Source organism: Ictalurus furcatus, chromosome 3, assembly GCF_023375685.1.
Source record: "Ictalurus furcatus strain D&B chromosome 3, Billie_1.0, whole genome shotgun sequence".
Classification (NCBI taxonomy): Eukaryota; Metazoa; Chordata; class Actinopteri; order Siluriformes; family Ictaluridae; genus Ictalurus; species Ictalurus furcatus.
Window position 1 is genome coordinate 23,054,061 of NC_071257.1, and position 27,932 is coordinate 23,081,992.

At 51.9% G+C, this 27,932-nt stretch overlaps 1 protein-coding gene and 1 pseudogene across 1 annotated transcript in view; one reads left to right on the plus strand and one right to left on the minus strand.

Annotated features, from left to right (window-relative positions):
- kat6b (K(lysine) acetyltransferase 6B) overlaps positions 1-6,585 on the plus strand; it is a 40,207-nt gene extending 33,622 nt beyond the window's left edge. Inside the window, 4 exon segments of the mRNA XM_053621557.1 lie at positions 2,274-2,568; positions 2,684-4,278; positions 4,281-4,384; positions 4,386-6,585. Coding sequence (XP_053477532.1) covers positions 2,274-2,568; positions 2,684-4,278; positions 4,281-4,384; positions 4,386-5,331 — 2,940 coding nt within the window. The 3' untranslated portion in view covers positions 5,332-6,585.
- A 206-nt stretch (positions 6,586-6,791) lies between these two features.
- On the minus strand, positions 6,792-24,449 carry LOC128605802 (dual specificity phosphatase 29-like; annotated as a pseudogene).
- Between the last annotated feature and the right edge of the window lie 3,483 nt (positions 24,450-27,932).

A 27,932-nucleotide genomic window follows, 5' to 3' on the forward strand; every position in this document is an offset into this window, starting at 1 on the left:
TCAGCCAAGTCCAGTAAAGAATATGTTTTGAGGGACGTGCGGTGAGCTGGGTCCTGCTTGCTCTCATTTGGGGTTTCATGCTGGCAGAGCTTTCCAATTGAATGGCCTGTGGCGCAGATACTGTGGTCTGAATGATGGAGCTTTGCATTTAGATCCTAAGGCATGCCATTCAGAATGTGGTCACATTTCCCTATGTTTAGCATCATCCTTAACTGCATCCTCCTCATCCAAACCTCTTCTTTTTGGTTTAGAGTGCATTGGGGTCAGTTTGGGGGGGAATCGCCATGCGTCCTAGGGACTATTGTGTCTAACAAACTTTATCTCTCTTTAACTTGTACTCTGTACGTATATTGGATTCTCCCCTAGTCTCCATTCAGATGTGGTATTTCAGTGATTGTGTTATAAACGGACAGCCCAAAGTAAAGGGTCTGCACTTATATAGCGCTTTTTTAAAATGTATTTATTTTTTTATATATATAAATCTTAGCGGTTCTACACAGTGCTTTACACTGGTTCTCATTCTCACACACACACACTCACACACCAATGGTAGCAGAGCTGCCATGCAAGTCGCTAGCTTGCCATCAGGAGCAACTTGGGGTTCAGTGTCCTCCCCAAGGACACTTCTGCATGTCGTGTGGGCCAGGAATCGAACTGCCAACCCTGCGATTAGTGGACAACCCGCTTTACCACCCGAGCCACAGCCGCCCCAAACATAGGGAAATGTGACCACATTCTGAATGCCATGCCTTAGGATCTAAATGCAAAGCTCCATCATTCAGACCACTGTATCTGAGCCACAGGCCATTCAATTGGAAAAATAAAGGTGTGAACGGGGTCAAATGTATCTTGTGATCGGATCTCTCAGACCACGTTATGTTTGTACTATGAATGGCAATGCATCATCAGCGTCAAAAGACTGCCTAGTCACTAATGTTTGCAAATTCGTGCTTTTTGCATGGGACCAAGATAAACAGGTTTTTTTGTTCTTCGTTGGCTGCTTTTTCTGTGCATGTTTCAGCTACCCAAAGTCTTCTCATGAACACTTCTCCATAACCATTATGGTTGTTACCATATAAACATATCTGTGTAAGTTTTCTCATAGCTGTTCGTTATTTATGACAATAAGATAAAACGTATGACAATATAAGTTTAAATAATTAACGCGAGTCCATTTTATAACCTCGGTGAAAGGCGAAAAATATGTTTAAAGAAATGGCATTGTTTTTATACTGCATCATATTCAAAAGTAGCATCGTGTGATATTTGTACATTGACACATTTTCTAAAGGTGGTCTTGATGTTGGACAGTATTGGATGTGGAAGGGGCTTTTTTTTTTATTAAATGTATGTATGTATGTATTTATTTATTTATTTATTTAACTTTGGCAGCCATCATTCAACACGGTTAAAGAAAACGTTATTTATACTATTGGATAGTATTTGCCATTAAAGCCATAAGGTCAAATAGCATAAAGGGACACAGTATAAACAAATTTTCAGACAAGAGCTTGAAACACCGATCTGTTGGAAATGTTCTAGAAATGCAAAAAGTTTAACTACAGTGCAGGCACACTGTTAGGAATATATTTGGACCAGTCCCTGTAGACTCTGTAGCTGTAGGCTGTGTAAGTGTGATAGGCTTTCCTTTATAAAGATATGTAACCTCTCTACAGGTTAATGAGCAATGTCTTTGCAGTAATGTAAGATTCATAAACGAATAAACAGTTCCAATTTCTAGGACGTTCAGAATGCCCTGCAATGCTAGCATTAGCGTGGATTAGGGAGGACTGTTTTTAAACTTGATCTCTGACGGTGCATGCCCACACTCCTGCTGAGCAGTGACTAAATTTGTCTGCGACTCTCGTTTTACTTTTGGTTTTTACTTCCTTCTCTTTCAGCCAAGGGCTGCTTTTCATTGGTGTGGTTGCATAAATAAAACGTGAAAGCAGAAAGAGCAAAAGCTGTACAACATGCCATGCAGTCAGCCTTTGACAGTGAAAGTAAAGCTTTTATTGACTAAGCACCAGACTGTTTTATTAGGAAATACTGCCCACCAACTAAATTATAAACACTTTGAGTTTTGCAAATGGGCTAGTTGTTTGGGGGCTTGTTTTAAAGTGAGCGAGCATTCAAGACGCATGCTAATACCAAATGACCGGCTACCCGTCCTGCTGTCCACTTGTGAACAAACGACCCTAGACAGATATTGATGCAAAGTCTGGAAAGTGCCTTAAACAAATCCCTCATACTGGATTTGTTTCTTTTCACAGAGAGCAGGCCCTCTGCGGAGGAAAAGGGGCAGAAGGAGAGTGCGCATCAACAGCAGCGTCACCACAGAAACCATCTCGGAGAGAACGGAGGTGCTGGATGAGCCTTTTGAAAACTCTGATGTGGAGAGCCCTGCGCCACAGCTCGGCCATTCCGTCAGGAGGCAAGTAAGTGAGGAAGAAGAAGAGGAGGAGGAGAGCAGCCTAAGAACAGTTGTGCGCAGGCCCGGTAGACCAAGGAAGAAGGAAAGACAAGATGACAATCATTCAAATCATCAGGAAGGAGAGCACGTTGAAGGTAATTATTTGTTGTCCGTTTTTAGGCTTGTTTGAAATTATCGCACACTTTCTCTAAGCTTATTCAGGGCATACTCGGACATTCACTTAATTAATAAAATATCTTCTCAACACAGATGCTGTGAAAAAGGACAATCCTCGACCTGTTAAGCGGAAAAAGGGCTGGCCCAAAGGAGTGAAGCGAGGGCCTCCTAAATGGAGGCTAAAGAAAGAGAGAAAGATGGGATTCAAACTCAACCTCTACACACCACCTGAGACGCCCATGGTCAGTGTGGAGCAGGAACCAGAGGAGGAGCAGGTGGACAGTCCTGTTTCTGTTCCTGAAGGCTCAGAGTCAGTGTTTCTAAACGAACCAGAGTCTGTGAAGCCAGAGTTGCACTCTGACACCATGATCACCGAGCCACAGGAACCTGGTGAAGAACACAAGGACGACGAGCCTGCAAATAAACCCGATTCTGTGGCCGTTTCTCCTTGTGCTGCTGTGAGCCAGGAAACTACGTCAGGTCCTATGAACTGTGATGAACAATCGCCTGAAAGTACAGAACAGGAAAGAAGCCAGGAGCCAGATGAGGAGCATAAATGTAGTGAGCCCCAGGCCCCAGATGAGCGCGATGATGAGGAAGAGGAGGATGAAGAACTGGAACCTTCTCATGTGGAGGATCATGATGCAGATGATGAGGATGATGGCCATGTGGATTCTGGTGAGTTGAGGAAGGAGGATCCTACACCAGTACTTGAGAAAGAGCCTCCAGATAACTCTGAGCCCAAGGCAAACTCTTGTAATGAAGAGAAGGATCAGGATCCTCCTGCGCAGTCTTCAGGAGAGCTGGTCTCCGATAGCGCATTAGTTTGCGTGGACACGCAGGACAACCCTGTGGACTCGGACCATCAGCCTGACTCTGAATCTGATGAAGAGGAAGAGGAGGAGAGCAGTCAGAATGTTGACCAAAAAGATGCTGGTCCTTTGACGCCTGCAATAAAGGAGGACCACAGTATTTGTCCAGAGATCGACATGGAAACTGCCCAGGCGGTTCAGTCCCTAACGCAGGAGGCTGAGCAAGAGCGGCACTTCCAGGACTGTGCAGAGACCCAGGAGGCCTGCCGCAGCCTGCAAAGATATGTGCATGTAGACCAGAGTCCCCAAATGACTCCAGTAGATGACTGCCAGCAGTCCGACCACAGCAGTCCACTGTCCTCTGTTCACTCGCACCCGAGTCAGTCAGTGCGGTCTGTCAACAGCCCGGCTGTGTCCATTCTAGAGAACAGCTACACTCAGATTAGCCCAGACCAAGGCGCAATCTCTGTGCACTCCCTTCATAATAACATGGAGACGAGTCCAATGATGGATGTCCCTTCTGTGTCTGACCATTCCCAGCAGGTAGTGGACAGTGGCTTCAGTGACCTCGGAAGCATCGAAAGCACGACAGAGAACTATGAGAATCCCAGCAGCTACGACTCCACGCTTGGTGGCAGCATTTGTGCCACAGGAGCCAGCGCTGGCACCTCTTCCCAGAGCAGCTGTTCCTATGGCAACCTTTCCTCCGGTGGCAGCCATGGACAGAGCAGCTGTGCCGTGTCCCAGCAGATGGCCGGCCCTGTGGTGAACAATACTGGTGCCTGCAGCATGCTCCAGCAGAACAGCATGAGCTCGCCACAGGGTTGCAGCGTCAAATCCCCACAAGGCTGTGTACCAGAGAGGCAGCCTGGACACGGGCATGGACACGGGCATGGGCACGTGCACAGCCATGGCCACCACCACCATCACCACCCACACCAACACCACCCACACCAACTCCAACACCATCAGCATCAGCACCACCAGCAGTCTCTGTCTCACTGCTCTATGCCTGGCAGCTTTCCTGCACCCATGCAGCTCTCTGACCTCCCCGAGTCAAACAACCCCTCCACGAATCTGGGGCTGTATGAGAGGATGGGCCAGGGTGAGTATGGGGGCGGGCACTATGCACAGCCCTCAGCTACTTTCAGCCTGGCTAAGCTCCAGCAGCTTACCAATACTCTCATGGACCATCCTCTGCCTTTTAGCCACTCTGCATCTCATCCCATGACGTCTTACACCAACAACAACGGTTCCTTGCCCTCGCAGCTCGGCCCTCATAACCCCGCTCTGGTGCCTCTGTCTCAGCCTCCACACACGGTCACAGGCGGAGGCCCTCAGACACAGGCCACCATGACTCCACCCCCTAACATGACTCCTCCACCTATGATGGTGCAGCGCAACATGGGCACGACTAACATGAACTTGCCCCCCTCCCAAAGACTGCAGACCCAAATTGCACCCAAGAATCACCATCATCATCCCGTGTCAATCCGCTCTAAATCGGCACCGCTGACTCCTCACCACCAGCAGCAGATGTACGGCAGGAGTCCACAGGCCGTTACCATGCAGGCTCCAAGCAGGACGCTAGCCATGGCGCCTCGCATGAACATGGGTGTGAACCTCATGCCCGCTCCTGGATATAACGTCAACTCGATGAACGTAAACATGGCGCCACTTAACGCAATGAACACGTACCGTGTGACCCAGCCCATGATGAATGGGAGTTACCATAGCAGCACAACGTACATGAACCAATCTCCGCAGTACTCTATGCAGATGGGCATGATGGGTACTCAGCCTTACCCACAGCAGCCCATGCAGGCTCCTCCCCATGGCAATATGATGTACAGTCCCGCGGGTCATCACAGTTACGTGAACACTGGCATGCCCAAACAACCCTTAAACGGGCCTTATATGAGACGATAATCGCTAACGACCCCTGTCCTGCAAAAGGTCAGACAATGAAAGTCAGCTTGATGACTTGAGGTAGTTTTTATTGTGTTCATTTTCAATATTATTGTTCGCTTTTATGGATTTATTTTTTTTTTCTTAAAAAACCAGCACTTGGTAAGAATGCAAAAAAGTTGTGTTTAATGGCTAATCTTTAGCTTTTTCCCTATTTATGGGAAGCCTTACATCATCAAAATTTAATGTAACGTTTAAATGTAAATCTCTTCAAGCTGCATTGCAGTTTATGATTGCATAAATATTTTTTTCTCCTCCCCCCCTTTATTTTGTTTTGGACTTGCTTCATGGAACCTTTTTAAATGTGCCTGCATTGTAAGCCTTTTCAATGTACCTGTTTAACAATCGCAAGGTTATGTTTCCAAGTCTGTACTCATGCCTTCATATTATTTAAATTATTGTAAGTCTACATTTTATATATTTTTTTAAGTGTAAGGTGAAACTTAGCATGCTATAATGTCTTTGTTAGTGACAGTGCATCAGAGTAGTACTGTACAGTGTTGTGCTTAAAAGCAAGCAATTTTATATTAAATGTATGGCCTTGGTTAGGTTTCCCTCTTATGGAAGGAAAAATGAAACTATATTTTTGTTGTTTCTAATACTGAAAAGATTTTAAAAACGTTGTCATGTTTTTGGGTGTTCAGCTTCGAAGGTTCTATCGCTAATTGTGTATAATTTGTTACTTTTTAACAAGTTTCTTTACCTGAGGCAGCTTTGTTTTTATACAAACTAAAGCAATTTCAGACAAAATAGAAGTAAATGTCAGTATTTGTACATGTAGAATTCTAAATCAATGGAAGGGAATGCAAAAAAAGAAGGGGGGGGACAACCTTTCACAGGGCAGTTCAGAAAATTGTCAATTTACTCCCAAAGTTGGTCTTTTATGAAATGCCTTTAAACATGCATTTTCATTCCACATGTAAATTTTTTTATCTTTATAAAACATCTGATTTATATTTTACTGAAATGTAGAACAGTAGCCTTGTTAATAGACAAAACAGATGGCATGTATAAAGAGAAATTGTATTGGTGTCTGTTTGTATAGCTTATTTTGTAGCCTTTGTACCTGTACAGAATGGCAGTCTGATGTAAGAGGGATATCCTGACTATACTAATTAATGGAGCAACAGTCCTGTATTTATGAGTTACCTTTTTAGTCAGTCACTTAAATGCTGTACATTTTAGCAGAAAATAAATTATGATGAGCCACTGACAGACTTAAGCCCAACTCTGAACTGTTTGTTTCCCTGTGTGCTGTTACTTCATGCTTGCATCATTTCAGCTCTTTCCAATCGTAGGAGTCACAATTGGATTCAAGCTTTTTTAAATGAGCTTTTTGATTTTAAATATGTAATTAGGCAAAAATCTCCTGAGGTATGCTACGGGTAAAAATAGCCTGCTTCTGCGTTCTGTGCGTCATTTTATTTGGCACAAACTTGTGCGCCACGTGATGAATTCGGATGCGAGTCTCGGCCTGTGTTGTCTGGATTCTTAGATTGTGTCTTGTGCCTTTGCTCTTGCAGCTGAATATCCAGGTCTCGGAGTTGCTTTAGAAATCCCCTGTTGGGTAAAATTCAGCGCTGCTTCTTCACGTGTTCAAACGCGTTAAATAAGCCAAAAATAAAGTAGCCGATCGACTTCGTCCCATGATGGAGTGCACCAGCAGTTTACCTGAAACAAGAAGCAAATTACTGTGAGACACTGCTCATTTTGTTTGATGGTTTGAGTGACACTGCAGGGTTTTGCCGATTTTGCAATTTGATTAGCTTGCTCTGGGGTAAATGCATAAATATAAGTGAATTAATACGTTCAGGGAGTTAAAGGAGTGTTAAAACTAAGATAAACTACAAGAGGTCATAGCTAATTATTATGTAAAAAAGGCAATGTTTGTCTTTTTAACCAATTCTCTTCAAAAACCAGAGCAACGGAACATTATGAAGAGGGAGACTGAGGGGAGGGAGGGGGACTGGGAGAGAGGGAGGGAGACTGGGGAGAGAGACTGGGGGGGGAGAGGGAGGAAGACTGGGGAGGGAGACTGAGGAGAGAGACTTGGTGGGCGAGAGAGAGGGAGGGAGACTGCCAGGAGAGAGGGAGGGAGACTGGGAGGGAGGGGGGGAGAGACGGGGGGGAAAAAGAGAGGGAAGGAGAGAGGGAGGGAGACTGGGGAGAGAGACTGGGGGGGAGAGGGAGGGAGACTGGGGAGAGAGACTGGGGGGGGAGAGGGAGGAAGACTGGGGAGAGAGACTGGGGGGGGGGAGAGAGGGAGACTGGGGAGGGAGACTGAGGAGAGAGACTTGGTGGGCGAGAGAGAGGGAGGGAGACTGCCAGGAGAGAGGGAGGGAGAGAGGGAGGGAGACTGGGAGGGAGGGGGACTGGGAGAGAGGGATGGAGACTGGGGAGAGAGACTGGGGGGGAGAGGGAGGAAGACTGGGGAGAGAGACTGGGGGGGGGGGAGGGAGGGAGACTGGGAGGGAGGGAGGGAGACTGGGGGGGAGAGGGAGGAAGACTGGGGAGGGAGACTGAGGAGAGAGACTTGGTGGGCGAGAGAGAGGGAGGGAGACTGCCAGGAGAGAGGGAGGGAGAGAGGGAGGGAGACTGGGAGGGAGGGGGACTGGGAGAGAGGGATGGAGACTGGGGAGAGAGACTGGGGGGGAGAGGGAGGAAGACTGGGGAGAGAGACTGGGGGGGGGGAGGGAGGGAGACTGGGGAGGGAGACTGAGGAGAGAGACTTGGTGGGCGAGAGAGAGGGAGGGAGACTGCCAGGAGAGAGGGAGGGAGACTGCCAGGAGAGAGGGAGGGAGACTGGGAGGGAGAGAGACTGGGGGGGAGAGGGAGGAAGACTGGGGAGAGAGACTGGGGGGGGGGAGGGAGGGAGACTGGGGAGGGAGACTGAGGAGAGAGACTTGGTGGGCGAGAGAGAGGGAGGGAGACTGCCAGGAGAGAGAGAGGGAGGGAGGGAGGGAGACTGGGGGGGAGAGGGAGGAAGACTGGGGAGGGAGACTGAGGAGAGAGACTTGGTGGGCGAGAGAGAGGGAGGGAGACTGCCAGGAGAGAGGGAGGGAGACTGGGAGGGAGGGGGGGAGAGACGGGGGGAAAAAGAGAGGGAAGGAGAGAGGGAGGGAGACTGGGGAGAGAGACTGGGGGGGAGAGGGAGGGAGACTGGGGAGAGAGACTGGGGGGGAGAGGGAGGAAGACTGGGGAGAGAGACTGGGGGGGGGAGGGAGGGAGACTGGGGAGGGAGACTGAGGAGAGAGACTTGGTGGGCGAGAGAGAGGGAGGGAGACTGCCAGGAGAGAGGGAGGGAGAGAGGGAGGGAGACTGGGAGGGAGGGGGACTGGGAGAGAGGGAGGGAGACTGGGGAGAGAGACTGGGGGGGAGAGGGAGGAAGACTGGGGAGAGAGACTGGGGGGGGGGAGGGAGGGAGACTGGGGAGGGAGACTGAGGAGAGAGACTTGGTGGGCGAGAGAGAGGGAGGGAGACTGCCAGGAGAGAGGGAGGGGGAGAGGGAGGAAGACTGGGGAGGGAGACTGAGGAGAGAGACTTGGTGGGCGAGAGAGAGGGAGGAGACTGCCAGGAGAGAGGGAGGGAGACTGGGAGGGAGGGGGGGAGAGACGGGGGGAAAAAGAGAGGGAAGGAGAGAGGGAGGGAGACTGGGGAGAGAGACTGGGGGGGAGAGGGAGGGAGACTGGGGAGAGAGACTGGGGGGGAGAGGGAGGGAGACTGGGGAGAGGGACTGGGGGGGAGGGAGGAAGACTGGGGAGAGAGACTGGGGGGGGAGAGGGAGGAAGACTGGGGAGGGAGACTGAGGAGAGAGACTTGGTGGGCGAGAGAGAGGGAGGGAGACTGGGAGGGAGGGGGACTGGGAGAGAGGGAGGGAGACTGGGAGGGAGGGGGACTGGGAGAGAGGGAGGGAGACTGGGGAGAGAGACTGGGGGGGAGAGGGAGGAAGACTGGGGAGGGAGACTGGGAGGGAGACTGGGAGGGAGGGGGGGAGAGACGGGGGGAAAAAGAGAGGGAAGGAGAGAGGGAGGGAGACTGGGGAGAGAGACTGGGGGGAGAGGGAGGGAGACTGGGGAGAGAGACTGGGGGGGAGAGGGAGGGAGACTGGGGAGAGGGACTGGGGGGGAGGGAGGAAGACTGGGGAGAGAGACTGGGGGGGGAGAGGGAGGAAGACTGGGGAGGGAGACTGAGGAGAGAGACTTGGTGGGCGAGAGAGAGGGAGGGAGACTGCCAGGAGAGAGGGAGGGAGAGAGGGAGGGAGACTGGGAGGGAGGGGGACTGGGAGAGAGGGAGGGAGACTGGGAGGGAGGGGGACTGGGAGAGAGGGAGGGAGACTGGGGAGAGAGACTGGGGGGGAGAGGGAGGAAGACTGGGGAGGGAGACTGAGGAGAGAGACTTGGTGGGCGAGAGAGAGGGAGGGAGACTGCCAGGAGAGAGGGAGGGAGACTGGGAGGGAGGGGGGGAGAGACGGAGGGAGACTGGGAGGGAGGGGGGGAGAGACGGGGGGAAAAAGAGAGGGAGGGAGACTGGGGAGAGAGACTGGGGGGGAGAGGGAGGGAGACTGGGGGGGGAGAGGGAGGAAGACTGGGGAGGGAGACTGAGGAGAGAGACTTGGTGGGTGAGAGAGAGGGAGGGAGACTGCCAGGAGAGAGGGAGGGAGAGAGGGAGGGAGACTGGGAGGGAGGGAGGGGGACTGGGAGAGAGAGAGGGGGGGAGGGAGACTGGGGAGAGAGACTGGGGGGGAGAGGGAGGAAGACTGGGGAGGGAGACTGAGGAGAGAGACTTGGTGGGCGAGAGAGAGGGAGGGAGACTGCCAGGAGAGAGGGAGGGAGACTGGGAGGGAGGGGGGGAGAGACGGAGGGAGACTGGGAGGGAGGGGGGGAGAGACGGGGGGAAAAAGAGAGGGAAGGAGAGAGGGAGGGAGACTGGGGAGAGAGACTGGGGGGGAGAGGGAGGGAGACTGGGGAGAGAGACTGGGGGGGAGAGGGAGAGAGACTGGGGAGAGGGACTGGGGGGGAGGGAGGAAGACTGGGGAGGGAGACTGAGGAGAGAGACTTGGTGGGCGAGAGAGAGGGAGGGAGACTGCCAGGAGAGAGGGAGGGAGACTGCCAGGAGAGAGGGAGGGAGACTGGGAGGGAGGGGGGGAGAGACGGAGGGAGACTGGGAGGGAGGGGGGGAGAGACGGGGGAAAAAGAGAGGGAAGGAGAGAGGGAGGGAGACTGGGGAGAGAGACTGGGGGGGAGAGGGAGGGAGACTGGGGAGAGAGACTGGGGGGGAGAGGGAGGGAGACTGGGGAGAGGGACTGGGGGGGAGGGAGGAAGACTGGGAGAGAGACTGGGGGGGGAGAGGGAGGAAGACTGGGGAGGGAGACTGAGGAGAGAGACTTGGTGGGCGAGAGAGAGGGAGGGGGACTGGGAGAGAGGGAGGGAGACTGGGAGGGAGGGGGACTGGGAGAGAGGGGAGGGAGACTGGGGAGAGAGACTGGGGGGGAGAGGGAGGAAGACTGGGGAGGGAGACTGGGAGGGAGACTGGGAGGGAGGGGGGGAGAGACGGGGGGAAAAAGAGAGGGAAGGAGAGAGGGAGGGAGACTGGGGAGAGAGACTGGGGGGAGAGGGAGGGAGACTGGGGAGAGAGACTGGGGGGAGAGGGGAGGGAGACTGGGGAGAGGGACTGGGGGGGGAGGGAGGAAGACTGGGGAGAGAGACTGGGGGGGAGAGGGAGGGAGGGGGGGAGAGACGGGGGGAAAAAGAGAGGGAAGGAGAGAGGGAGGGGAGACTGGGGAGAGAGACTGGGGGGAGAGGGAGGGAGACTGGGGAGAGAGACTGGGGGGGAGAGGGAGGGAGACTGGGGAGAGGGACTGGGGGGGAGGGAGGAAGACTGGGGAGAGAGACTGGGGGGGGGAGAGGGAGGAAGACTGGGGAGGGAGACTGAGGAGAGAGACTTGGTGGGCGAGAGAGAGGGAGGGAGACTGCCAGGAGAGAGGGAGGGAGAGAGGGAGGGAGACTGGGAGGGAGGGGGGACTGGGAGAGAGGGAGGGAGACTGGGAGGGAGGGGGACTGGGAGAGAGGGAGGGAGACTGGGAGAGAGACTGGGGGGGAGAGGGAGGAAGACTGGGGAGGGAGACTGAGGAGAGAGACTTGGTGGGCGAGAGAGAGGGAGGGAGACTGCCAGGAGAGAGGGAGGGAGACTGGGAGGGAGGGGGGGAGAGACGGGGGGAAAAAGAGAGGGAAGGAGAGAGGGAGGGAGACTGGGGAGAGAGACTGGGGGGGAGAGGGAGGGAGACTGGGGAGAGAGACTGGGGGGGAGAGGGGAGGGAGACTGGGGAGAGAGACTGGGGGAGAGGGAGGGAGACTGGGGAGAGGGACTGGGGGGGGAGAGGGAGGAAGACTGGGGAGGGAGACTGAGGAGAGAGACTTGGTGGGGCGAGAGAGAGGGAGGGAGACTGCCAGGAGAGAGGGAGGGAGACTGGGAGGGAGGGGGGGAGAGACGGAGGGAGACTGGGAGGGAGGGGGGGAGAGACGGGGGGAAAAAGAGAGGGAGGGAGACTGGGGAGAGAGACTGGGGGGGAGAGGGAGGGAGACTGGGGGGGGAGAGGGAGGAAGACTGGGGAGGGAGACTGAGGAGAGAGACTTGGTGGGTGAGAGAGAGGGAGGGAGACTGCCAGGAGAGAGGGAGGGAGACTGGGAGGGAGGGAGGGGGACTGGGAGAGAGAGAGGGGGGGAGGGAGACTGGGGAGAGAGACTGGGGGGGGAGAGGGAGGAAGACTGGGGAGGGAGACTGAGGAGAGAGACTTGGTGGGCGAGAGAGAGGGAGGGAGACTGCCAGGAGAGAGGGAGGGAGACTGGGAGGGAGGGGGGGAGAGACGGGGGAAAAAGAGAGGGAAGGAGAGAGGGAGGGAGACTGGGGAGAGAGACTGGGGGGGAGAGGGAGGGAGACTGGGGAGAGGGACTGGGGGGGGGGAGGGAGGAAGACTGGGGAGGGAGACTGAGGAGAGAGACTTGGTGGGCGAGAGAGAGGGAGGGAGACTGCCAGGAGAGAGGGAGGGAGACTGCCAGGAGAGAGGGAGGGAGACTGGGAGGGAGGGGGGGGAGAGACGGGGGGAAAAAGAGAGGGAAGGAGAGAGGGAGGGAGACTGGGGAGAGAGACTGGGGGGGAGAGGGAGGGAGACTGGGGAGAGGGACTGGGGGGGGGAGAGGGAGGAAGACTGGGGAGGGGAGACTGAGGAGAGAGACTTGGTGGGCGAGAGAGAGGGAGGGAGACTGCCAGGAGAGAGGGAGGGAGGGAGACGGGGAGGGAGGGGGACTGGGAGAGAGGGGGGGAGGGAGGGAGGGAGACTGGGAGGGAGGGGGGGGAGGGAGGGAGGGAGACTGGGGGAGAGAGACTGGGGGGGAGAGGGAGGGAGACTGGGGAGGGAGGACTGAGGAGAGTGACTTGGTGGGGGAGAGAGAGGGAGGGAGACTGCCAGGAGAGAGAGAGGGAGGGAGACTGGGAGGGAGGGGGGGGGAGACGGGGGAAAAAGAGAGGAAGGAGAGAGGGAGGGAGACTGGGGAGACAGACTGGGGGGGAGAGGGAGGGGACTGGGGAGGGAGACTGAGGAGAGTGACTTGGTGGGGGAGAGAGAGGGAGGGAGACTGCCAGGAGAGAGAGAGGGAGGGAGACTGGGAGGGAGGGGGGGGAGACGGGGGGAAAAAGAGAGGGAAGGAGAGAGGGAGGGAGACTGGGGAGACAGACTGGGCCGGGGGGGAGAGAGGGAGGGAGACTGCCAGGAGAGAGAGACTGCCAGGAGAGAGAGAGGGAGGGAGACTGGGGGGGAGAGGGAGGGAGACTGGGGAGAGGGACTTGGGGGGGGGAGAGGGAGAGAGAGGGAGGGAGACTGCCAGGAGAGAGAGAGGGGGAGAGAGAGGGAGGGAGACTGCCAGGAGAGAGAGAGGGAGGGAGACTGGGGAGGGAGACTGGGGAGGGAGACTGGCGGGGGGGAGAGAGGGAGGGAGACTGGGAGGGAGGGAGACTGGGAGGGAGGGGGGGGAGATGGGGGGAAAAAGAGAGGGAAGGAGAGAGGGAGGGAGACTGGGGAGGGAGACTGGGGAGACAGACTGGGAGGGAGGGGGGGAGACGGGGGGAAAAAGAGAGGGAAGGAGAGAGGGAGGGAGACTGGGGAGGGAGACTGGGGAGACAGACTGGCGGGGGGGAGAGAGGGAGGGAGACTGCCAGGGGAGACAGACTGGGAGGGAGGGGGGGGAGACGGGGGGAAGGAGAGAGGGAGGGAGACTGGGGAGGGAGACTGGGGAGACAGACTGGCGGGGGGGGAGAGAGGGAGGGAGACTGGGAGGGAGGGGGGGGGAGACGGGGGGAAAAAGAGAGGGAAGGAGAGAGGGAGGGAGACTGGGGAGGGAGACTGGGGAGACAGACTGGCGGGGGGGGGAGAGAGGGAGGGAGACTGCCAGGAGAGAGAGAGGGAGGGAGACTGGGGGGGAGAGGGAGGGAGACTGGGGAGAGGGACTGCGGGGGGAGAGGGAGAGAGAGGGAGGGAGACTGCCAGGAGAGAGAGGGGGGGGGGAGACTGGGGGAAAAAGAGAGGGAAGGAGACTGGGGAGGGAGACTGGAGAAAGACTTGGTGGGGGAGACTGGGGGGGAGAGAGTGGGACTGGGAGAGAGGGAGAGAGACTGGGGGGGAGAGAGGGAGGGAGACTGGGGAGACAGACTGGCGGGGGGGAGAGAGGGAGGGAGACTGCCAGGGGAGACAGACTGGGAGGGAGGGGGGGAGACGGGGGGGAGACGGGGGGAAGGAGAGAGGGAGGGAGACTGGGGAGGGAGACTGGGGAGACAGACTGGCGGGGGGGGAGAGAGGGAGGGAGACTGGGAGGGAGGGGGGGGGAGACGGGGGGAAAAAGAGAGGGAAGGAGAGAGGGAGGGAGACTGGGGAGGGAGACTGGGGAGACAGACTGGCGGGGGGGGGGAGAGAGGGAGGGAGACTGCCAGGAGAGAGAGAGGGAGGGAGACTGGGGGGGAGAGGGAGGGAGACTGGGGAGAGGGACTGCGGGGGGAGAGGGGGGGAGAGGGAGAGAGAGGGAGGGAGACTGCCAGGAGAGAGAGGGGGGGGGAGACTGGGGGAAAAAGAGAGGGAAGGAGACTGGGGAGGGAGACTGGAGAAAGACTTGGTGGGGGAGACTGGGGGGGAGAGAGTGGGACTGGGAGAGAGGGAGAGAGACTGGGGGGGAGAGAGGGAGGAAGATTGGGGAGGGAGACTGAGGAGAGTGACTTGGTGGGGGAGAGAGAGGGAGGGAGACTGCCAGGAGAGAGAGAGAGAGGGAGGGAGACTGGGAGGGAGGGGGGGGAGACGGGGGGAAAAAGAGAGGGAAGGAGAGAGGGAGGGAGACTGGGAGGGAGGGGGGGGGAGACGGGGGGAAAAAGAGAGGGAAGGAGAGAGGGAGGGAGACTGGGGAGGGAGACTTGGGGGGGAGAGGGAGAGAGAGGGAGACTGGGAGGGAGGCGGGGGAGACGGGGGGAGGCGGGGGAGACGGGGGGAGACGGGGGAAAAAGAGAGGGAAGGAGAGAGAGAGGGAGGGAGACTGGGGAGGGAGACTGGGGAGACAGACTGGCGGGGGGGGGAGAGAGGGAGGGAGACTGGCGGGGGGGGGAGAGGGAGGGAGACTGGGGGGGAGAGGGAGGGAGACTGGGGAGAGGGACTGGGGAGGGGGGGAGACGGGGGGAAAAAGAGAGGGAGGGAGACTGGGGAGGGAGACTGGGGAGACAGACTGGCGGGGGGGGGGAGACTGCCAGGAGAGAGAGAGAGGGAGGGAGACTGGGGGGGAGAGGGAGAGGGACTGGGGAGGGAGACTGGCGGGGGGGAGGGAGACTGGCGGGGGGGGGGGAGAGAGGGAGGGAGACTGGCGGGGGCGGGGAGAGAGGGAGGGAGACTGGCGGGGGGGGGAGAGGGAGGGAGACTGGCGGGGGGGGGAGAGGGAGGGAGACGGGGGGGGGGAGAGAGGGAGGGAGACGGGGGGGGGGGAGAGAGGGAGGGAGACTGGCGGGGGGGGGAGAGGGAGGGAGACTGGGGGGGAGAGGGAGGGAGACTGGGGAGAGGGACTGGGGAGGGGGGGAGACGGGGGGAAAAAGAGAGGGAGGGAGACTGGGGAGGGAGACTGGGGAGACAGACTGGCGGGGGGGGGGAGACTGCCAGGAGAGAGAGAGAGGGAGGGAGACTGGGGGGGAGAGGGAGAGGGACTGGGGAGGGAGACTGGCGGGGGGGGGGGGAGAGAGGGAGGGAGACTGGCGGGGCGGGGAGAGAGGGAGGGAGACTGGCGGGGGGGGGAGAGGGAGGGAGACTGGCGGGGGGGGGAGAGGGAGGGAGACTGGCGGGGGGGGGGAGAGGGAGGGAGACGGGGGGGGGGGAGAGAGGGAGGGAGACGGGGGGGGGGGAGAGAGGGAGGGAGACTGGCGGGGGGGGGGAGAGGGAGGGAGAGAGACTGGGGGGGAGAGGGAGGGAGACTGGGGAGAGGGACTGGGGAGGGGGGGGAGACGGGGGGAAAAAGAGAGGGAGGGAGACTGGGGAGGGAGACTGGCGGGGGGGGGGAGAGAGGGAGGGAGACTGCCAGGAGAGAGAGAGGGAGGGAGACTGCCAGGAGAGAGAGAGGGAGGGAGACTGGGGGGGAGAGGGAGGGAGACTGGGGGGGAGAGGGAGGGAGACTGGGGAGAGGGACGGAGACTGCCAGGAGAGAGAGAGGGAGGGAGACTGGGAGGGAGGCGGGGGAGACGGGGGAAAAAGAGAGGGAAGGAGAGAGAGAGGGAGGGAGACTGGGGAGGGAGACTGGGGAGACAGACTGGCGGGGGGGGAGAGAGGGAGGGAGACTGCCAGGAGAGAGAGAGGGAGGGAGACTGGGAGGGAGACTGGGGAGAGAGACTGGGGAGGGAGACTGGCGGGGGGGGAGAGAGGGAGGGAGACTGCCAGGAGAGAGAGAGGGAGGGAGACTGGGAGGGAGACTGGGAGGGAGACTGGGGAGAGAGACTGGGGAGGGAGACTGGCGGGGGGGGAGAGAGGGAGGGAGACTGCCAGGAGAGAGAGAGGGAGGGAGACTGGGGAGACGGGAGAGAGAGGGGGAGAATGACTGGGGGGAGGGACTTGGGGGGAGAGAGAGGGAGACTGGGAAGACGGGAGAGAAAGGGAGACTGGGGGAGAGAGACTGGGGGGAGACTGGGGAGACGGGAGAGAGAGGGAGACTGGGGGAGAGAGAGGGAGACTGGGAAGAGGGAGACTTGGGGAGAATGACTGGGGGTAGGGGGACTGGGGAGAGAGGGGGAGAATGACTAAGGAGAGAGACTAGGGGGGAGAGAGAGGGATACTGGGGGGAGGGAGACGGCGGGGGGGAGAGAGAGGCATACTGGGGGGAGGGAGACGGCGGGGGAGAGAGAGGGAGACTGGGGGAGAGAGACTGGGGAGAATGACTGGGGGTAGGGGGACTGGGGAGAGAGGGGGAGAATGACTTGGGGGAGGGACTTGGGGGGAGAGAGAGGGAGACTGGGGAGACGGGAGAGAGAGGGGGAGAATGACTGGGGGGAGGGACTTGGGGGGAGAGAGAGGGAGACGGGAGAGAAAGGGAGACTGGGGGAGAGAGACTGGGGGGACGGGAGAGAGAGGGAGACTGGGGGAGAGAGACTGGGGGAGACTGGCGAGACGGGAGAGAGAGGGAGACTGGGGGAGAGAGAGGGAGACTGGGGGAGAGAGAGGGAGACTGGGGAGACGGGAGAGAGAGGGGGAGAATGACTGGGGGGAGGGACTTGGGGGGGGGGGAGAGAGAGGGAGACTGGGGGAGAGAGACTGGGGGAGAGAGAGGGAGACTGGGGAGAGAGAGAGGGAGACTTGGGGAGAATGACTGGGGGTAGGGGGACTGGGGAGAGGGGGAGAATGACTAAGGAGAGAGACTAGGGGGGAGAGAGAGGGAGACTGGGGGAGAGAGACTGGGGAGAATGACTGGGGGTAGGGGGACTGGGGAGAGAGGGGGAGAATGACTGGGGGGAGGGACTTGGGGGGAGAGAGAGGGAGAGTGGGGAGATGGGAGAGAGGGGGGAGAATGACTGGGGGGAGGGACTTGGGGGGGGAGAGAGAGGGAGACTGGGGAGACGGGAGACTGGGGAGAGAGACTGGGGAGACGGGAGAGAGAGGGAGACTGGGGAAGAGAGACTGGGGAAGAGAGACTGGGGGAGAGAGACTGGGGGAGAGAGAGGGAGACTGGGGAGAGAGAGAGGGAGACTTGGGGAGAATGACTGGGGGTAGGGGGACTGGGGCGAGAGGGGGAGAATGACTGGGGGGAGGGACTTGGGGGGAGAGAGAGGGAGACTGGGGAGACGGGAGAATGACTGGGGGGAGGGACTTGGGGGGGAGAGAGAGGGAGACTGGGGAGAGAGAGAGGGAGACTTGGGGAGAATGACTGGGGGTAGGGGGACTGGGGAGAGAGGGGGAGAATGACTGGGGGGAGGGACTTGGGGGGAGAGAGAGGGAGAGTGGGGAGATGGGAGAGAGGGGGGAGAATGACTGGGGGGAGGGACTTGGGGGGGGGAGAGAGAGGGAGACTGGGGAGACGGGAGACTGGGGAGAGAGACTGGGGAGACGGGAGAGAGAGGGAGACTGGGGGAGAGAGACTGGGGGAGAGAGAGGGAGACTGGGGAGAGAGAGAGGGAGACTTGGGGAGAATGACTGGGGGTAGGGGGACTGGGGCGAGAGGGGGAGAATGACTGGGGGGAGGGACTTGGGGGGAGAGAGAGGGAGACTGGGGAGACGGGAGAGAGAGGGGGAGAATGACTGGGGGGAGGGACTTGGGGGGGAGAGAGAGGGAGACTGGGGAGACGGGAGAGAGAGGGGGAGAATGACTGGGGGGAGGGACTTGGGGGGGGAGAGAGAGGGAGACTGGAGAGAGAGGGAGACTGGGGAGAGAGACTGGGGGGAGACTGGGGAGACGGGAGACTGGGGAGAGAGAGAGGGAGACTTGGGGAGAATGACTAGGGGTAGGGGGACTGGGGAGAGAGGGGGAGAATGACTAAGGAGAGAGACTAGGGGGGAGAGAGAGGGAGACTGGGGAGAATGACTGGGGGTAGGGAGACTGTGGAGAGAGGGGGAGGGAGACTGGGGAGAGGGAGAATGACTGGGGGGGAGGGAGACTGGGGAGAGAGTGGGGAGAATGACTGGGGGGAGGGACGGGGGGAGAGAGAGAGAGACTGGGGAGACTGGGGGAGAGAGACTAGGGGGAGAGAGGGGGAGAATGACTGGGGGGAGAGTGAGTGAGAGGGAGGGAAACTGGGGTGGGGGACTGGGGTGGAGAGAGACAGACTGAGACTCTCTTATCTAAATATATTTCTCATAGCTCGTCTGTCTCTTTACTCACTCTCTGGATTGCTGAGTCCATGGTCAATAATTTGAGCTGCCGGGTAGAAAAACTGTGCAAGGTTGAAAGCTGTGATGTCTTCTGCCTCCACTCCACAGTAATAAATGTTCATGCCATGGTAGTAGTCGGGACCTGTAGCAACACTGTTCCATTTTCCCTCTGCTGCATTGAGGATGTGCGTTATCCCCATCTTCCCCGGATTGTGGCGTTCTAGCGCTGTCTTTCTGTGAAATAGGGTTACCATATGCCTCTTATTATTCAGGTTCCAGTTAGTGAAAATTAGGGTTCATGAGCATTCATCAAATAATACACGCTGTATCAAATGGAGATTAATAACACTGGTGTCTCTCTTGATGAAGTCTTAGGATCCATCCCAAGTGTTCAGAATTTCATTAAGCAGAAAATAATAAAACGACTCGGCTCTTTTAGTCATCTTGCTTACTCATCACCGATGTAGACGCTGGGCCAGACCTCGTTGACGTGGGTGTAAGCTGCTCCTGTGCCTTGCCAGAAGAGTTTTTGCAGCTCAAACAGCTCGGGGGTGATGTATTCACTGTCTGGGTCACACTGTACTGCCTTCTGTATATTCTTGATTTGGCTCTGTTTTGAAGTGTTGGACTTCATCTTCTTTTTAAAACTCCATGCTCATCAGCCAGAAGCTTGAGTTATTGCCTTTGGAGAGAAGTTAAGAGAGATGTTTGGCAGGTGTTCAAATATCAGAATTGGTTGTTATATAATTAATTTTTTATATATATATATATATATATATATAATATTTTATATATAATATTTTATATATAATATATAATATTTTATATATATATATAATATTTTATATATATATATAATATATATATATATATATATATATATATATATATATATATATATATATATATAATGTAGAGAGAGGGAGGAAGGAATTCAATTATTGTGAAGTGGCAGTGTTTATTCATTTTCAGTAACCACTTGGTCCTTCTCAGAGTGGATCCCAATCCTGTCCTGGGAACACCTGAGGAGGGAATACAGCCTGCATGGGACTCTAGTCCTTTGCAGGGCATGCACTTGTTTACACCTAAGGGCAATTTAATGTAGTCAGTCCATGTTTTTGGGAAGAAAAACTCATGGGAAGTACAGTCAGAAACCTGAGCGCTGAATGAACTGAACACCCTGGAGCTGTGAGGCAGCAATGCTACCTGCTGCACCACTGTGGGTGGCACAGTAGCAGTGTCTCTAGTTTAACACAATGTGGCAGGTACTTACATTGTGCCTAACACGCATAAGCATTGCATCAATATTTTATAAAACAGTACTGGAGGGTTTGTGAGGCATATTTTAGACCCCTTGTGATGATTTTTTTTTTTTTTTTTTAAGGGTTTTTTTTTTTTTCCTTCTTTTCTTGAGGGGTGGGTGGGGTAATGCCCTACCATTGTGGGTCAATGTTCTGAGGCTGTTTGTATCTGTAATATTTTAACCCCAATTCGTGAGGTCCATTTGCATTAACATAATTATGCAGAATATTCCAGTATGTCTTATTTATGAAACCAATATGGCAGCTGGATGAATTATTTTAAAGCCTTCAAAGTAAAGTGGTAGTCAGATTTACATTTATTACACTGTTCTGAAGTACTAATAACTTTTTGCAAGATATAGATAATAGAAGTTGCAGCAGTGTCTTGTGGCCAGAGATTTTTGGTGGGGCAGGCTGGATGTTAATACCAGCCTCTATCAATATTAAGTCGTGAGGCTGTCACACTTGACTTCCACCGATCAGCCATAACATCAAAACTGACAGGTGAAGTGAATAACATTGATTATCTCTTTACAGTGGCACCTGTCAAGGGGTGGGAGATATTAGGCAGCAAGTAAACAGTCAGTTCTCAAAGATGATGTGTTGGAAGCAGTTAAAATGTGCAAGTGTATGGATCTGAGTGACTTTGACAAGGGCCAAATTGTGATGGCTAGATGACTGGGTCAGAGCATCTCCAAAACAGCAGGTCCTGTGCTGTGTTCCTGGTATGCAGTGCTTACTACCTGCCATAAGTGGTTCAAGGAAGGACAACCAGTGAACCGGCGACAGGGTTACGAGCACCTAAGCTTCACTTATGCACGTGGGGAGAGAAGGCTAGCTTGTCTCGTCTGGTCCCACAGAAGAGCTACTGTAACAGAAATTGCTGAAAAGTTAATACTGGCTATGATTGAAAAGTATGAGAACACTGTGTTACAGCTTGCTGTGTAGCTGCAGACCAGTTAGAGTGCCCCGTCCACCGCCGAAAGCGCCTTCGATGGGCACGTGAGCATCAGGACTGGACCATGGAGCAATGTAAAAAGGTGGACTGATGACAGCCAGGTGCGTGTGTCTCTTACCTGGAGAAGAGATGGCACCGGGATGCACTATGCCTCAGCCGGCTTGCCTTCTTCCCAGTGTGATGCTCTGGGCAATGTTCTGCTGGGAAACCTTGGATCTGGACATTCATGTGGCTGTTACTTTGACATGTACCACTGACCTAAACATTTGTTGCAGACCAAGTACACCCCATTGTGGCAGTAGTATTCCCTAATGGCTGTGGCCTCTTTCAGCAGGTTGATGCACCCTGCCACACTGCAAAAATTGTTCAGAATGTTTTTAGGAGTCCCACGACCCTGAAAAGGAGTAAGCAGTTGAAGATGGATAGATGGATGGATGGATAGTTGGTTTTAGGAGTGACGAAGAGTTTGTGGTGTTGACTTGGCCTCCAGATTCCACAGATCTCGATCAAATCAAGCATCTGTGAGACATGCTAGACAAAAAATTCCGATCCATGGAGATAACACCTCACAACTTACAGGACTTAAAGGATCTGCTGCTAACGTCTTGGTACCAGATACTACAGCACACCTTCAGAGGTCTTTATGGAGTCCATGCCTCGACATGCCAGAGCTGTTTTGGTGGCACAAGGGAGAGGGAAGGGGCTACATAATATTAGGCAGGTACTTAATGTTATGGCTGATCACTGTATATCTGTTCATCAGACACAGTCTGCCCTTACACTTTTATTAAATTTTTATTACATTTCAAGGTTATTTGCTGTATAACAAAATATTGGCAGCTAATCAATTAACTGTTGTCCATTCCTCCTCTTTCACTGAAAATGTTCATAGAGTGAGCACAGAACAGACATTTTGCCCATATGGATGTCTAATAGTTCTTGTTGCAGCCACCACTAAATTACATCTACACTGTGTCTCAATCAACTGACTAATAATGATCATTAAGGGTTGATGTTCTCTCTCAAAAGCCTTTCATGAATTCTCCAATATTTCTTAATAAAAGATTTAGGCACTGCTCATGAAAGTGTTTTAAATGCCAGTTCAAATCAAGTGTTCACTCCTGACCGTGATGGGTTTCTGCCCGGTTCTTTGGTTTAAATCCCACCTTCAAAAAACATGCTGGACTGGCTAAGATAATCTGCCCCAGGTATGAATGACTGTGTGAAAAATGTGTGGCATCTGATCCAGAGTGTGTCTCTGCCTTATACCCAGTGTTCCTGGGATAGACTCTGGATCCATGTGACCCTGACCAGGGTGAAGTGGATACTGAAGATGAATAAATGAATGAATTAATTAATCATTAGCATGGATGCTAGTTCTATTTGCTAATTCTGTCATTAAAAAAAAAAAAAAACTCTTTTACCGAACGTTCAACCTGTTACTCATTTTAGAGCAAAATGCATCCACTGTCCTTGTATAAATGAAACCTTGTATAAATGAGCTATTTTTGCCTGAGGAGGGTTAACACATTTACATTCAATAATGAAAATTTAAAACTTAAGAGTTACAAGGGCTAAATTGTATCCTAGTCATGAAATCACCCTACCACATTTTATATTAAATTCATATTTTGTTGCACCTTTCCAGATTTCAGTTACAACACACACTTCCAGTTCTGGTAACAGTCAATAACGGTTGACACTAACTGCTGTTATGAATCCACACTTGATCCGGAAATGGTAAATCAATATACATTCATATTTAAGTGCTTACCGTCAACACAATCTGTCTGATGTTCACTCCGAGTACACGCTGCACATGTCTGGTAAGTCCATAACACACACCAGACCCCAAATTATATTTTTAGGCCATTGAGTTACGAGGTTTGCACTTAGCAGCATGAAGGAGGGGTTGATGGTGGAAGTGTGTGTGTGTGTGTGTGTGTGTGTGGACCTCTGCCCCAGTATCTAGAATAGTCCTGGCACACAAGAGTACAAAGAGCTAGAGTGCATTTTATTTTGCCTGCTGTTTAAGACTGTGACTGTCTTCTTACTGTCACTGTTTTGACATAATACAGTTTTTATTTATTTATCTATTTATTTTATTAATGCAAAAAATGTTATCCAACACCTATCACCTGTGTGAAAAACTAATTGCTCTCTTAAACTTAAAATCTGGTTGTGCCACCTATAGCAGCAATAACTGCAACCAAATGCTTCCGATAACTGGAGATCAGACTTTCACTTAATTCTAGGACTAGGATTTACTTATATGCTTTGGATCATCATCTTGCTGTATAATCCAGTTGCACTTCAGTTTCATCTTGCGGACTGAAGACCAGATATCCTCCTTTAGGATTTTCTGTTAGAGAACAGAATTCATGTTTTCCTCAATTATTACAAGTTGTCCAGGCCCTGAAGCAGCAAAGCATCCCCACACCATCACACTTCCACCACCATGTTTGACCGTAGATATGATGATCTTTTTGTGGAATTCTGTGTTTGGTATACGCCAGATATAATGGGACCTCTGTCTTCCAAACAGTTCCACTTTCAAATCATCAGTCCACAGAACATTCTCCCAAAAGGTTTGAGGATCATCAAGGTGGTTTTTGGCAAAATTCAGACGAGCCTTAGTTCTTCTGGGTTAGCGGCGGTTTTCGCCTCAACACTCTTCCATGGATGCCATTTTTGCCCAGTGTCTTTCTGATAGTGGAGTCATGAACAGTAACCTTTATTGATGCAAGAGAGGCCTGTAGGTCCTTTGATGTTGTCCTTGGCTCTTTTCTTACTTCCTGGATGAGTAGTTGCTGTGCTCTTGAAGGAATTTTGGAAAGTTGGGCACTTCTGGGCAGGAATGGCTCTCATTATGGTTCTTTGGAGTCCCAGAGCCTTTCAAATAGCTACCTTCTTCCTCATAGTTTCTGGAATTTCTTTCAATTTTGGCAGTGTGTTACTGCATAAGACCTTTTAACCAACTTCATGCTGTTGAAAAAGTTCTATTTAAGTGTTGATTTGATTGAACAGGGTTTGCAGTAATCAGGTCTGGTTGTGTCTAGTCCAGCTGAACCCCATTATGAATGCAGCTTCATAGATTTGGGGAATTAGTAACAATAAGGGTAACTACATTTTCACACAGGCCAAGTTGGTATTAGATAACTTTTTTTGCTTCAATAAATAACATTATCGTTTAAAAACTGTATTTTGTTTTTACTCAGGTTGCCTTTGTTTTATCTTAGATTTTGTTTTATTTCCTGAAACAATTTAGTATGAGAGATACACAAAAAAACCAGAAGAAACCAGGATGGGAAGAAGAAACATCAGTGTGTGTGTGTATGTATGAATGTGTGAATGAATGAATGAATAATAGAGCGAGAAGGTACTCAAAAAAGCCCTCAAAAATTCTGTAGACATTTCATTTCATCACTGAGGCATGATGTCGTGTTGATAATATAGCCGTGGATTTGTGGAGGATGTCAGAAGGTCAGGAACAATTTGCTCATGCTGACTGCAGCATTTGTAGAGGATCAGTAGTCTCTCGATGATAAGCTTCTATATTTGGAAATGACTGAGGCTGCAGACCGCATTAAAGTGCACTAAACATTAGGAATGGCTTCTTTATGCCATGAAGGCTGCCATCTCATGTACTGCACAGATTTGTGGCTTGTAATACACCTGTTTTGAGACCCCAGTGGTGTTCAGAAGCTCCTTGGCTGTTTAGTGTCTCGCACTCTGTGCAAATCAGGTAGGTCTCTGTTGGTTTCTTTAATGAAAAACCTCTCTGACCACGCAGCAGGTGCTGCAGGTTTTGCATAAACTTGCATAAATTCATTTATAACTACATTGCCTTGCATAAGTATTCCCCCTGAGAACTTTTCCCACATTCTGTACTGTTACAACCTGGAACTGAAATGGACTTTGCTGCTTCTCTGGCAAATGCTCTCTTTTTACCCAGTTTTAATTGTGCACCACCAACTGTTTAAAGTTTGGGATTTTTATTTATTTGATCAAAAACCTGATTGATATTTCTCCAGACATGTTCCCATAACTCCTTGGTCCAAGTGTATTTATACTGAGATCATCTGATACTTTAATTGCACACAGGTGATCTCTGTACAACTAATTATATGACTTCTTATGGTAACTGGATACACCAGATCTAATTTAGGGGTTGAATTCTTGTGCAATCACATTTTTTAAAAACGTTTTTATTTGTAAATTAATTATGGAAACTTCAATATTATGGACTATTTTGTGTAGATTCATGACACAATCCCAAGTCCATTTCAGTTCCAGGTTGTAACACTAGACACTGTGGTAAAGATCAAGGTGGGTGAATACACACTGTGTATGCTAGCGTTTAAAACTTATGATGACCAGTGGTTATGGTTCTGCAGGAATGACCAGAAGGTTGTTAGTTCAAACCCAAGAACTGCCAGAGAGCCACTTTTGCACCTTTAAACAAAAGTATTTAAGTTCTGTGTGTGGATTAGGTCCTGTCTCACTTGTTAGACACTTTGGATTAAAGTGTCTGCAAATGAAGAAATATAAATGAACTGTGTCAGTGCATAATGTGAGGACCTGGCTGTACTTTTAAAATACACCTCATTTCTCCTCCTTAATATACGATTATATTCCCAGGCCTTTCCCACCTGCATAAACCTACCTGATGTTAGTATTGTCTATCAGTCATTGATTTTAATAGACAAATAAACTAAATCTCTTCAAATGAAGGCCTCATTTTTTCCCTGTTTCTACCTGCTTGATATTCACCAGAATAATAATGATGTGACTGATTTGGATGCGTCTATCGATTCCATAAGGTTAAAGTATGCTTCAGTAATTCCCATAATTGTTTGCATAACGAGGTTTTTTTTGTTGTTGATGGTTAAGATTTGAGGAAAAAAATAATCAAACTTTTCCTCTAAGAGACCAGTACAAACAAGACTATAATTCTACTGTCTTCTAACCAGATGAGAGTACGAGTTAGATTTTTCAGCATCTCTACTTTACCTATGTTTTTCTTTCAAGTAATACTTTTGACTTTGACATTCTACATTTCAAAAGAAAAATCTTTATAATCATGAATTTTGTAAAGCATCATCTTAAAGAGAGTTGATTCATATTCCAGCAAGAAGGAGACCTAATACCCATCACTGTAATCTATCTTCTATGCACACTTTGAACTTATCAAGGCAGTTTATACCATGGCAGCTAGCTATTAGCATTCAGCTAGTAGCTGAAAAAAGTAAATTGGCATGGTGGTTTAGTGGTTAGCACATTTGTCTCGCACCTCGGGGGTTGGATTCGATTCCTGCCTCCGCCCGCGTGCGCAGACTTTGCATGTTTCGTGGGTTTCCCTCGGGTACTTTGGTTTCCTCCCCCAGTTCCAAGACGTGTTGTAGGCTGATTGGCATTTCCAAATTGTCTGTTGTGTGTGAGTGTGCCCTGAGATGGGTTGGTACCCCGTCCAGGGTGTCTCCCGCTTTGTGCCCAGAGTCTCCTGGGATAGGCTCCAGGCTCCCCCGCGACCCAATGTAGGATAAGCGTTATGGAAAATAGATTGATAGAAAAAGTAAAGTAAGGGATTACTCTTCTTTTTTTTATTTTATTTAAGTAATTCAATTACAGTTGCTTATGATGCATGTGTATAGACTTTCAACCATTCTGTAATTTAAAATCTAAATTCATCTTCTAAAGAGAAAATTTGTTTTCTAATTTAACTCGGCTACTCTGAAGTAGTAGCTCTTATTGGTATTATTTGTTAACGTTTTTGTATTTAAAGGTCTAATAAAGCTATACTTAATAGGCTAATCTTTTTTGAAGTAACTTACCCAACACTGGTAGTTAGTGAAGTGGTTGTTAGTTAGCCTCAGCCAATGTTTCCCCACATTCCTTGGTTCATGTGGTGAAAGGGGAACTAATTCAGCATCAGTCATTAAAATCAGTGTGTGATTTGAGACAGACATTTTCTTGTACTTTTCAAGCAATGAAAAAAAAATCTACTTTAGCGTGAATGAAGGATTTAAACCTGTACTTCAGTTTCCTTTACCAAAGTATTTATGTACATGAATAATTGCACTTTACCTTGATTAAAGTACTTTTCCCACCTCTGCTCCTAACTCCTATAAAACATATCTGTATGTGTTATTGTAGGTGTTCAATGTTTTGTTCACTCAAAGTATATATATGAAAGGCTTTGTATTTCGAATCCATTGAGACAGAACGTGTTTTTGGCTTATGACAGATCAAATCAGAGTCATGGAGATGGAAAATCTGCTAAAAGGTCAGGGAGTGTGTCTGCAGTCCCGCAGGAGACGCCTCAGCCTGGGCTCAATTCCACCAGCCAATTATTCCCTCCTCACACTACCGCCTGTGCCCTCCTACAGGCAGCTGTCCTTCCTGGGGCCCACTGACTAAAAGAGTCCAATTTGACAAAAATAGGAAATCTCAGCAGAGCAGGTTTTGTAATTTAATCCAAAAATGTGCTTTTTTTGTGCTTTTTATTTATTTATTTATTTTTAGCAGACTTTAACGGAGTGTCTGTAATGCGAGCTTGGCCGCTGCAAATGGGATGGTAATTGCTTTTCGCTTCCCAGATATGTGAAAAGGACACATGAATCATCTCTGGAGAGAGAGTGTTCAGAGCCATCAGCACTGTGTGTGTGTGTTTTTCTCGCTCACATCCTCGCTCACTGCCATCACTCACCTTGACAGGGGAGTCATTAAGTTGGTCATGTTGGATTCCTTTTATTGTTTTGTCAGGTTCACTTACGCCTTCAACCTTGAAATTTCTTTCTTTTCTTTTTTTTTCCGTCCCCAACAAATAATGTAACTGTGCTGCTTCGGTTGTGAGATCCTGTCTAAATTTTCATAAATCAAAAATCATACCATTATGGACAAATAACGCTTAGCACCACACTTCCATCATAATGCT